The sequence below is a fragment of the Molossus molossus genome, unplaced genomic scaffold (assembly GCF_014108415.1).
Source record: "Molossus molossus isolate mMolMol1 unplaced genomic scaffold, mMolMol1.p scaffold_m16_p_7, whole genome shotgun sequence".
NCBI lineage: Eukaryota > Metazoa > Chordata > Mammalia > Chiroptera > Molossidae > Molossus > Molossus molossus.
Genome location: NW_023425401.1, coordinates 99,546,007 through 99,559,102, shown reverse-complemented (window position 1 = coordinate 99,559,102; position 13,096 = coordinate 99,546,007). Strand labels below are relative to the sequence as shown.

The 13,096-nt window shown below is 41.1% G+C and overlaps 1 protein-coding gene across 1 annotated transcript in view; it reads left to right on the top strand.

Moving 5' to 3' along the window:
• The window catches only part of DGKI (diacylglycerol kinase iota), a 423,254-nt gene that overhangs the window by 339,469 nt on the left and 70,689 nt on the right, over positions 1-13,096 (top strand). The window contains exon 24 of the mRNA XM_036246751.1: positions 11,457-11,526. Coding sequence (XP_036102644.1) covers positions 11,457-11,526 — 70 coding nt within the window. The remainder of the gene's footprint in view (positions 1-11,456; positions 11,527-13,096) is intronic.

Genomic DNA, 13,096 nt, shown 5'->3' with positions numbered 1-13,096 from the left:
TGCCATGTAGGTGTAATTTTATTTTAAAACTAGCGCTTTTAAAAGCTAGAGCTGGGCTCCGCTTTTTAAAAATTGGCACTGTGGCAGCAATGAGATTTTAAGAGTGTACTTTTTTTTTTTTTTTAAAGAGTTTGCATTTTTTTACTCATGGACATTTTGAACTGTTGCAGTTGTATCAAATACACATGTCAGACATTAATTCTAACTAGTTTGATGAAACGAATGCATTTATTTATTACCCTGGCTTATTTGATGTCAGGGTTTTGATATGTGTTACTTTGTACTGTGCTTTCTTTGGCCGTGTTTGTACGTGTCCACAGAGATCAGAGGATGTTTGAGACCCAAGATGTGATAAGGATATTTGTTTCATTTATTATTTGATAATAAAAACATGCAGCAAAATGAATGGTATTTGTGTAAAATTTTGCAGTATTTTTGGTTTATTTGCAGTCCGGTCAAACCCTGGTGTCAAGACCACTGCATGATCAACGTCACGTCCGAAGGCTTTGTGCTCTGGCCATGTAGGATCACCCGCGCAGTGGTCAGAGATGTGTCAGGCTTTGCCTCACACCCCTCCTTGCACAATTATAAAGAGCACAGTCCTTGGGGACTAAGGGAAGGCTGGGGTAAAAGAGATCTAGGGAAGCCCAGGATCTGCTCGTTAAATGGGAAGCTTAACTGAGAGAGGCTGTATCTGAATTAACGTGGTGGGAAACTTTCCCCAGCAGAGCACAGGAGAGCTGATTGAAGCAAGGAGTTGGGGGGCTATAACCGTTAACATTTAGCTTGGATCTCGGGGAGACAGGAGGAGGAAGGAATTGGAGGGATGGTGAATAGAGGTCGGCTTTAGCTACACTCATTTTGATATGCCTGTTAGAGCCACAAGTCGAAAGCTGGACACGTGAATTTTAAAGCTCATTGAAAAATTCAGGACCAGAGAGGGCAATCTGAGAGTCATTAGTACGTGGATGGTACTTGAACTTAGGCTGCAGGCGATCACCCAGGGAGAGTTTCGATGAAGAAGGACACAAGTTGATGAGAACAGTCCATCAAGAAGAGTCATGGGAACGGAGGAGCAGCAGGAGGGCTGGACATCAAGGAGGCGGCGGCGTCATGAAAGGCAAGCGTGAAGCACATGCAAAGAAGGAAGAAGTAATGAAATGTCTCAAGCGCTGCTGAGAGGCTGGGATGATGCCGATGGATGTCTCTGTTTTTCCAAGGATGCGCGTAAAATACTTGGAATAGAGGTGCTGTTTGTTTCATGTAGCAAGTGACAAAACCAAACTGGCAGGAAATGTAACCCGAAATCTTTTGATTCCTAAAACAGAAGCCATTCACACCAGACCCTCCACCTAGTCTGTCTCGCTGGGAGTTAGGGGGCAACGTAGGAGAAACCGGTCAGAAGCATGGACCACGCACTGCCTTGCCCGCTTTGTAACAAACCTTCTTGTGCATGAGATGGCACTAAATACACTTGGAGAATTAGCTGTGATAGAAAGAATACGTGCCAGTACGTTTCAACACTTGAGAAACTCTGTCAGCTCGTTAATTTGCAGTTGGGATTTTAGCTGTTTTCTACGGCTGGAGAGAACTCAAGAGGAGACCGGCCTTCAGAAAGGGGTGCTAGGGCTCACGGCACCTGATCAGTAAGCCACATGGCAGTTTCCAGCCCTCTGAGCATTTCGTTGCTGTGGTTTCTTCCTTCCCCAAATTCAGAGCGAATTGCCGGGGCTCGAAAATGACACCTCACATTAACCTAACAAGGCATGCTGGGTGATACAAGAGCATGTGGGATATTTATAGCCTGCTGAAAATTTCTGAGGTCGACAGACGAAGGCCCTGGCCCTTGCATCCTAATGGCATCTCATGGAACCTGTAACCGATAATTTAGACAAGCAAAAAGCATGGTGCTTACAGATGTTCTTGAGTTTGGCGGATACACTAGAATTCATAGAGAGATTGGACTCCGCCCACCTATCTGATAACGATGCGTTTGGAGCTCATTTCTTCTCTGCTTCCTCCTTGGACTTCATTGTATTCCTTGTTTACCCCCAATTCCTAAAGTTACTAAGGAGGGAAGCAGATTCAGTCATTCCAGTGATTCCCAACAAGGGGGAGATTCTGCCCCTCATGTGGGAAACTGGGCAATGTGGACATGTTGGTGTGTCACCATTCGGGAAGGAGGTGCTACTGAAATCTGTTGAGTAAAGAACAGGCATGTTGCTCAACATCTTACAGTGCACAGGAGAGCCCCCTACAATGGAGGATTAACCAGCCCCAAATGTCAATAGTGAGGGACTTAGGAAACCCCGAGTCATTCTGATGGCCCTCAGGACATGACAGAGGACCTCAGTCAGATGTAAGTCCTAGATGAGGAAAGGAAAAGGAAATAGAAAGAGGAGTAGGAAGAGAAATGATGAAGGAAGAAGAGGCATCTGGATATGGTGAGACAGAATAAGCAGGGAATCAGGAAAATGGAACCAGCCACAGTTAGGGGTTTTCGTAGACACCCCGAGTTTCTCCATTTTCCCAGGGTAAAGATCACAAGGTACTGATGTAGTTGGCACACAAAAGTGTGCTTTCCAGAGTATTATGAGCTAATAATTAGAAATATTAATTAATATAATAGGATTTTGTAGTAAGTTCAAAAAGGGATCCATGCAGGCAATTTCTCTTCTTTGAGAATTAATTTAATACCAGAATGGTTGGAATATTTCAAAATAGAGACAACATTTTTTATTTTTATTTTTTTATCCTCACTAGAGGACATTTTTGCATTTATCTTCAGAGAGAGCGGTGGCGGGGGGAGAGGGAGGAAGAGAGAGAGCGAAACATCGATGTGAGAGAGACACATTGAGTGGTCACCACCCACACGACCGACCAGGGACAAACTGCTCTTAGCGGGAACTGAACCCGGACATCTCTGGTCCACGGGCCAATGCTCTAATTGCTGAGCCACAACAGCCAATGCTACAACATTTTTTAAAAGAATTTTTCTCCTTCAGAGATGTCTTTTACTTGAGTAAGAAAAAACTCTTGGTCAGTTGGTCAGACCTGAGTCCCCACTTGCTCGTCCTCTGACCTTTTTCCCCTGCGTACCTACCCAGTCTTCCTCTGGGGCCAGGTGTGTGTTGTATTTCACCAGAGCTCTGTCTCATCCTAGGCCAACAGTATTGGCCCACAAATAGTTGATCTGTTTATTCTCTCTTTACACTGGCTGTCCTTCATCTCTCTCCATTCTTTGAAATCTCTTGCTCCTTAATTTGTTTTCTGGATTTTAGAAGAGTCTTTCAGTAGATGGGTTGAAACAGGTTTAAGGGAGTCTTTCTGGGAATTAATTTATTTTGTTTTAGAAAAGGACAGGAGTTAGCTAGGGATATTGTAGAACCTTTCTTTGGGCTAGACCGAAGCTCTCAGAAATGGATTGAAGAAAAAATTAAAATAAGACTCGCCTTGGGCCAGATCTGTTTGCTCCTACAAGGAAAGGCAATGCTACTGCCAATACACACACACACACACACACACACACACACACACACACACACAGAGTTGTTGTCATTAATGGAGGACTTTCTCACACACAGAAAAAGAGCTCTTTAAATTTTAGAACATGTCTCCTTCCCATTTCCATTACACCATAATTGTATCTTCATCTTTCAAAACTGGTTTTGGAAACGGGCATCCCATCTCTGTATTCTGCTGCATGAGTTGTGGGTGGTAAAGAGCTTTGAAAGACCATAATAAGAGCAAGTCCATTAATGAGCATTCCAGTTACATGAACACAGATCTCTAACCACGCCTGATGGATCCACCCAGCAAGGATGAAGAGACATCGCTCTACAACCTGGTGATGAAACTAGAGGAAGACACGAATAGATGGATGGGTTGGACGTGGGAGATGTCAGGTGGGCAGAAGGAAAATCTGGATAGGTAAACAAGAGAGAAATTTGAAAATAAAGGAATTCTTTGGACATGATTAAACAAAGCATGGATTTCCAACCTGAAAGGACTTCTGTTTTGCCTCTGCTTATGTCTTTCCTGCATTTTATGAAAGAAAATGAATTTCATTCACAGGGAAGGTATAGTTCAATGCTAGGTGAATATTGCTTAATTGGATAATCTACTAGAGCGTATAATGGCTGCTGTGCCTTCATTAAAGTACACGTGCTTCAGCTATGAGCAACGGAATCTAAATTAAGGACACATTTGGCATATGCATGCCAACTGGTGGGTTAGATAATTTCCAATGATCAATTACATATAATTCATGCCAGTTGACTTAAATATACATAGAAAAGATACAGGTTTGCTTTTGTGCATATGGCTATATTTCTAGCATGAGAAATGGATTTTCTGTTGGTATATATCAAAAGAGAAAATGCACATATCAGGGATTTTTGAAACAAGCAGTGTTTCTTAATATTCATCTAAGGAGCATGCAATTTTGGAGGATTAATACATTTAAAATAGAAAGGAGCATGCTATGTCCAAGGTTATATCATTCTGCCTACATTACAGAGCAGTGACAGTTGCATTCATCAAAATCACACCACTTATGTGAAGAGAAATAACAAATAAAAAAAAGAGCAAGTCAAGTACCTTATCTCTCTGATGAAATCATTGATTTGATTATGCAGTTGGAAAGGACCGACGAGACTGGAAGCCCTAAATTAGCACCAAAAACTATTGATGTCACAGGGGCACAGCTCAGGTAATGATGTGGATACCTCCTGAAATGGAGTTGCATTCACACAGTCACATTTCGGAAGTATCTACAGTCAGATGATCTTGAAAGGTGCCTATTTTTAAGCTTGTTTATTTTTTATGGTTTGATCAGAAATTAGGTCTGTACATTTGTTTTAATGTTCAGCATTCACAAAGCAAACATACTTCCGACCATTCTTGTTTAGTGACATAGATATTGTCGTGCCCACTCTAGAGGGTCCGTGAAGCTAAGCTCTGCCCTTTGGGCCAAAAGTTGCCCTTTTGTTTTGTTTTTTCCCTTTCCTTTTCCTATTCAAGGCCGATTCATACGCTGCTGGTGACCCTTCTGCTGCCCCTGAATCTGGCACTCCCTAATGCAAGGGTCCCACACTCTGACTGTGACAGGCCATCTGTGAAGACACACTGAGCTGTTCACCTGATGGCAGGTGTATCGCCCACAATGTGTTAACAATGAGAGTTATTTAAGACAAAGTTACAGCAAATTCAGTCTTACCTCTGTGCTAACATCACTCTCGCTCACCTGTATTCTGATTCTCCTTGTTGAGTAGGAGAGGAAGGGGTGTAGATGGACCAGATGTAGGAATCACATGAAGCCTGAGTATATAAGAACCTAGTCACTTCTGTGGCTGTCATTAGTTGAGCGTGTTAGAACAGAGTTCATGGACCAGGACTTTAAGTTACTGTGACTTCTTTTTCAACAATCAGCTTCTCTTAATTATTACTTCATTTTTAATCCATCCAAATATGCATTTGTTTTTAATATGAAGATCCTTAAGGCAGTTTTCTTGACTTTAATTAACTACGTGTGTCGTGAAGTCTGTCAGGTTTTATAATGTTGGATTATCTTAGTTTTCTGATTGTATACAAGCCTAGACTTCTGCTTGGTTATTAACTCCCCACCCAAAGTAATTAGCATAGCACCTTTCCGCTGTGTTTCCTTCTGTACCTTTTCCCACATCTATACAAAGTTACACACATTGATATATATGGATGGATAAATACATGATTTAAACAATGTATTTAAATTATTTGTGAACTAGTTATACACATTATATCACAGTTTATTTTTAACAATGATATACCATGGACATTGTTGCTAATAAATGAAGCTCTAACTCAATTTTTAAAATATGTTTTTATTGATTTTAAAGAGAAAGGAAGGGAGAGGGAGAGAGTATTCATGTGAGAATCATAGATCTGCTGCCTCCTGCACGCCCCCTACTGGGGACTGAGCCCACAACCTGGGCATGTGCCCTGACTGGAAATTGAACCTGCAACCTTTTAGTGCAGGGATGATGCTCAAAACCAAGTGAGCCACACTAGCTAGGGCTAGCCCAATTTTTTAAAAAACTGCTGCTCTGTTCCATGGAATATATTTAATTCCATCTCTGTGGGTAGAAGTTAAGGTTATATATAGTTTTTGCTGTTATACTTTGTTTTTGTAAACAGTATTGCTATAAGCATCACTGTGCAGATTTGAAAATAAAGTTGTACCAGAAATGATAACCACAACACACGCTAAACAACCTACTAATATTGACCATAGTGGTATGACGTTTAGAACTGCAGTCACATAACATATACAGCAAAGTTATCTAAATTCTGTAGTCAGAATTTCCTCTATGTGAATGTTATCTCAGTCCCCGTCTCTGGACTGTGGTTCACGGCTGTTCTCACTATCATACTTCTATATGATTCTGAAGCAGACAGGTTCATAGGACCGGAAAGTGTACAGGCATTGTGACTACAGACTCTGAGGGAGGAGAACTTCTGAGTTACCAAGGCAGTGAACTGTTTGATAAAAAATACGGAAGATTCATTTGACAGCTAATAAAAGCTGAAACTATGGAAAATCCTTGAAGACCAGAGTCGAAGGAAGGTCTTCAGAGCCATTGATATTATCCTAGCTTTTGCTTTCTTCATGTTTTTGCTTGAATTTGAGTCAAAAAAACTTCTCTTAAACTTATGAACCCACCTCATTCTTCAAAACCCCAAATAATTCTCATTCCTCTAGAAGCCATAAAACCTGGTATATAACATCATAGAGTCTGGAGTAAAAGAGGCCTGTATTTGAATTGCAACTCTAACACCTAATAAATGGATACTGCTGAGAGTTTACTTAAGTTCTTAAAGCTGCAGTTCTTCATTTGTATATTGATGTAGGTGCTAGAAATGGGGTCCAGGAAGTATAGTGAGAGAGATGGTACTATACATATAGGGGCTAGATTATATATCTTCTTAATGACAGAATGAACGTGGCTTAAGAATAAGCATAAGGATATGGGTTGAAATCAACCTACTAAATGAGACTGGAGCCTAATATTTCTGAATGAACTCCGGCAGTGGCCAGGTAACCCTGAAACCAAGTGAGATTATTTTGTGAATTCTAGTAATTTGTCTTATACATAGTCTGCTCGGAGAGATTTCCCAAATAAGAGAGTATTCAGTAGATGAAATAACAGAAAAAGACTGAGAAGTCTAAATTGCATTTAATGTGGAACCATCAAGGAATACAGAAGAAGAGCGATGCTTATGGAAAATTCTCAGAAATAAAAATAAAGGGAGCATACTGAAAGTGTAGGAAAAGGAAGGAAGGGGTACCAGTCCCTAAAAAGTTGTTCACTGAGTAGTTGACAGCTTTTTGAGAGTATCCTTTAATGCCAGACAGGGACTGAGTCAGGGCAGAAGCTGTAGGAGGAGACCTTCAAGTAGAAGGAAGGGACGAAAGAGAACCAAGAATCAGCAGCCTTCTGCTCTGCTTGACATGGGGTGACGTTCTGGCCTCTGTGTAAGTAGAGTATGACTTAGGATTGTACCTCTTGGCACATCTTAGCTATACATCCGTGTCAGGACTATGTGAACACTTCTGCCCCCACCAAAACTTCAGACTTGAGAGAAAAGGAGTTTCTTAATTGTGAGTTGAGCCTTCCATTGGCTTTCCCAATAGTTAATGTCCTCTGCCCTTTCCATGACCAGACTCCAGCTCTTTGGGCAGCTGCCTCAAAATCCTTTGCCCCAAATCAGCGACTTTTGACAATAGGCAGGAAATAAATTAAAATCACAATAGCCATCCCTTGGGAAAAGAAGTCGAAATCTGATTAATCAGACATATAGCAACTCCAAAAATTGGAGCAAGAAAGGAACTTAGCAGCACCCAGACGGCTCACAGTGCATTTGACACCCTCTGAAGACATGGCCAATGCTTTGTTCTACTTCACACAAACCGCATGCCTTGTGCTTCATTGGCATTAATAAATACACATGGAACAGATTGGTCATAATTGTGTCACGGGAATAAAAGTAATAGTCCTGACACGGATGTATACCATGAGGCATCCAAGGCACAAAACGGGAAAAAAACTTGCCTAAAATCTCACAGTTAGTAGGGGATGGAGCCAGAGTGGTCGTGTTCTCAGAGCTGGTGCTCTTGGGCCGTCTGAGACCTGTGCCTCTGGAGCAGCTGTTGGACTGAGGCTGCGCCATCTCCAGTCCATTGCGTTGCTTTTTCTTCCCATCACCCATCTGTTTTTCCTATGATACTGACATACTACTTCAAGGACAGGACCATCTGTTGTCATCTCAATTCCTCGTCTTCTGACCTCATCCTACATAATGTGAAGTTTTCCAAAGTAGACCTTTCTTACTAAAAGTAACTTTTTGCTTAGTTTTTCAACCCAGGTGACATACAACCACCTCAGCACCCTCCAGATGTCCTGCCGGGGGCCCGCTCTCCTCCCTCAGATCTTAGTGCAGTCCCAGCGTCTGCGCATGCTCAGTAGCTGGTTCTTTGTTCCTTACGGTGTGTTGGTATATTGCGTGCGTATGTTTTCTGTTTTGCTGATCTGCTCCATTGAAGCATCCATTTAACACTGATTCCAGGAAAATCTCCAACTTTAAGGCCCTCGTGCAGGTGATATCCTTCCACCTGCATATATACGTGTGTGGACATTAAGGCCCTCATGCAGGTGATATCCTTCCACCTGCATATATACGTGTGTGGACATTAAGGCCCTGGTGCAGGTGATATCCTTCCACCTGCATATATACGTGTGTGGACATTAAGGCCCTGGTGCAGGTGATATCCTTCCACTTGCATATATATTTGTGTGGACCCTAGATGCAATGGAACATTTGTGAGGCCTTACTGCTTCTCTGTATCTTTTTAACATGTGGACATTTTAAATAATCTAATTGCGTTGCATTATAAATATTCCCTAGATTGGGTAGACAGTACATTTTTCCTTTGGAATTCAAACGACTTTTAACATAGGACCTCATTATGTTAGTAACTGTCCCCTTAAGAGTTTCTTGCTTGCTTGTTTGTTATGAACAAGGTTGAGAAAAGGCAGGAGGGACTGCACACCTAGTTCAGGGAGGCCTGGCCTGTACCTGTGCTTCTGTGACCGTTTTCTAAGATCGCAACTTAATCTTCAGGTGACCTGGACAGTGTCCAATCATTTTTTTTTTTCATGAAATTCTTGTGCCTTAAATTAGTGAAGTATTGTTTAACTTCAATTACTAAGGCAATCCAGTACTCCATATAAATAGGTTTTTCTCCGTCTGTTTCATTTTTTTAAATAAACATTAAGAGAACTAACAGCACCTTACTTAAAGGACTGAAAAACGTTTGGGAGGGACCATGGATAGAAATAAGCGAAATGTTCCTTGTGTCCTTCTGTGTAGAGATTGGTCTGAATTTAGCCCACTACCCATAGAATAGCTATGAAGTTCAGAGAACTTCCACTGTTTGGTGATATAGTCACCAGTAACTTTGAAATGGTAACCCCTCTTCTTGTGGGTCTGAATCTTGTTAAGGCATTTTACTGATTAGGATCTTCAAATTTTATTGAATTGTCTCTGACCTAAATGTTTGGTTATTTGAATTAGTAGTGTTTTCCCCTTTGGAGGGTTTGATAATCTATAGAAAACAGTGGTTCTTCTATCCGGGAAAGTATACACACACATAGACTCTCCCAATTTAGCATAAAACATCAGGGAGTTCAAGAATTGCTGGACCCATTGGAGGATCTGTTAGAACCTATTTGAAGTGTTCTAAAGAGCTTTGTGGCAACCAATGTATTTTCACAGAGCAAACCGATCAAGTTATTTTAAACAAAACGTCTTCAAGGAAGTTGATTGATATTAAATGCTTCGTGGGTCAAGGTGAGAATAACTAAATAAACAGAAAATAGGCAAAATAAAAGTCAGGCATATGCATAAAATTCTCCAGACACAGATGCTCTCACTTAAAAAGAGGCATATAATTATATCAGTATTACTTTAACAGCTTGTGGGTAAGCAAGTCGTGGGACTGAGGCAATATATCAATCTGGGTTTTATTGTATGAGACTAAATAATATTCAATATTTTCTAATTTGAATGTTCTAGTAATATCATTATTAATCTTGAAGTTTTTAAATGATAAATGAAGCCTGGCTGGTGTGGCTCAGTGGTTGAGTCATCCCATGCACCGTAAGGTTGCTGGTTCAATTACCAGTCAGGGCACATACCCAGGCTGTGGTCTGGATCCTCAGTAGGGGGCGTGCAGGAGGCAGCCAATTGATGTCTCTAAATCTCTCTCCCTTTCTTTCTCCTTAAAAATCAATAAAAACAGTAAACAATAAATAAGATGATAAATGAAATATTTCTGTATTCTTTCAGAGTTGACTTTAACCTAGAGGAAGTTAGGATATATTTTTCATGGTGGTCTCAATAGCACATTTGACATCAAAATTCATGGAGTATCCTTGGTGTTTAAAGTGTTTTACTCCTAGAGACAGCCATGTTTGTTTAATATGTTTCTTTATCAGCTTTCATAGTTGCCACTAAATATTTCAAGTACCTTTCAAATTTCTTGATTTATAATTACATTTCTCACCAAACTGAGACATGTTAGTAGCTTTATATGGTTTATAAAAGTACATTAGGAACCTTAAGTTTCTGAAAAGCAAGGTAGCACATGTGTCAAAATATAATTGTCAACATGTTGAACATAATTTTGATATACACAGGTACTGAGCACATGTCAAGATTTTATTTAGCTTAATCAGCAGGGTGGCAAAGCCAGTCCAAAAAAAGAGGAATATATATTTATTTCTGTATGCATATCTAGATCAATTCTGCTTCTATAAATATAAAATTTGGTACCAGTCTTCAGTGAGATCAGATTATTTAATTTACAGAATCCATTTAGAGTAAAAACTCCATATACCCTACCTGTTTAATAATGAAATGTACCCCTTCGGTTCTGGTATCTTTAACTTCATGGTTCTAAAGCTTTTGCATATATTAGACTCACCTTGTTAAAGACAGATCGCTGGGTTCTGCTTCCAGATATTCTTCCAGTCGGGGACATTTTTACACCTATGTGGAGAACGCAAATATAAATGACGGCCAGCTACCCCTAGTTTCTCAGCTTCACAAAGGGAAAGAAAAAAATTCCTTAAAGGAAGTAAACGTCCCACGTTCTATCGTGTATGAATGGGATCATTGAAAACCTAGAAATTGATGTGGGAGTTGTTTTAAAAAGTTCTCTGTGAAATGATTTCTTTCAAAGCAGAGCCCCTATTTCTAGTAAAAAAAAAAATTATATATATGATTTGGTCTCTCACTAGAGCTTCGTTTAGGGAAGGATGCTTGTCTTAGCAATCGGTGATATGGCAGAATGTAGAGTGAGGGCAGCCCTTCGGGTCATTCATGTGGAGCCACAGGCTGTGTGTGTCTCTTTCCAGGACCAAGAAACCTCCTTCCCCAGGGCTCTCTCAGCTCAGAGACTCTCCCCGCGATGGTGCTTTCTAGATGGTGAGTGTTTCTGCGTTTCACGGAGTGGTGGGGGGGTGGGGAAGCAGCAGGGCAACGCATCCCCTGGTGGAGTGGACTTGTTTTCCCAAAGATCATTCAGAAGATCAGTCAGAAGCCCTTCACGTGGCCCCACATGACGGGTGTTTGCATCTCAACGAGGTGGGCTTGCTGATATTACAACCTTTTCTGAGGTCGTTTTCCTCAAAGCAAGTTGGTTAATGCTGGCTGAACCCCTCAGTATCAGATGGCTCAAGCTGGCGTTTTCCTTCATTGCCCCCCCACCCCTGTACCCTAAAATGTGTTGTGTTGAGTGTCTCTCTTAAATGGAGGCCAGTAAATAGGTCAATAACCATGGGATGAGTACCAGCATGTATGTTTCTTACATATTTTGGATCTTTCATATCATTTTATTAAAGCATCAGTTCAGTGTGGTGCATCCACTTTTATCAAGGCGGAGAAAATGTCAGTTGCAGTATCTGCCCTGCTGAGCAGGACGTTGAATGCACAACAGCTGCTATTTTCTGATTGGCTGATGAGTCCGTTTTCCATTGCAGGCACCTCCCACTCCCTAGATGCTGCTCAATGCTGCTTTTCCATCTCATTACCTATATTGAAGTTTATTCCTGCTTATGTACCCAGTGTGTCTGCCAGCCAGGGTCTCTCTTGTCTTCGTGGTTTTCACTGTGACCCCCTCCCCTTCGTGTCTCTGTGTGTGCGTCCCAGAGGCTAGAAATGGGGAGAAGACTGGGTCAGGATGTGTGAGGGCTGAACAGTATGACAAAGATGAGCACTTGTATTATTCTGAAATCAAAGCCACACAAATCACGATGGCGCTCCCTTAACGGCTTCTCAGCTGCCTCTGCAGGTCGCTCTCCCTGCTCTTCCTCTGCTCTTTTAGTTCCTGGTGAGGAGAAGCACAATCATTCTCTTCTTCCAGAACTCGCAGAGCATTGTCTTGTATTTAAGAAAATGATGAAAATCTATAGGAGTGGTTCTGCATACAGTCTGTTCTCTATACGGTCTTGGATAAAAGTGTAAGTGTGTATGATGGTCCGAATCCATGTATGCGTTTCACTCTGTACGGAGCTTTATTGGAAACCATTAGAAGGTGACTGTGGTCCCGGCTGGAACGTACACAGTACAGTAAGCTCTTCTCGGGCAGACTTTCTCCTGCTGCTTTCGGAGGGCAGGGGCCCTGACTGTTTTGCTTCTTAGCTCATTTCCTTGGGAGGAAAGCTACTCGTTAAATATTTATGATTTTTAAATGATTATTTGCATTTTGAATTTTTCCCTCTAGTGCTGTGTAGAAAATATATTTATAAGATTTGGACTCTGGTAGGTCGATTTAAGCAAGGAGAAACATAATTCTTTTGAATATGAAGAATAATCAGAATAATTTCTAAAAACTCGTTTGTAAGACATTTTCTCTCGAGCCACAGCTGCAGCCCAATTACGTTGAGAAATGCTTAATATATAAATATTCTTTTTTTTTTTTTTGCTCTGTTTTGACTCTCTTCAGACATAGCGTAGGGACTCAGTTTTAGGTGAAATTATTCCTTGACTACCAGAT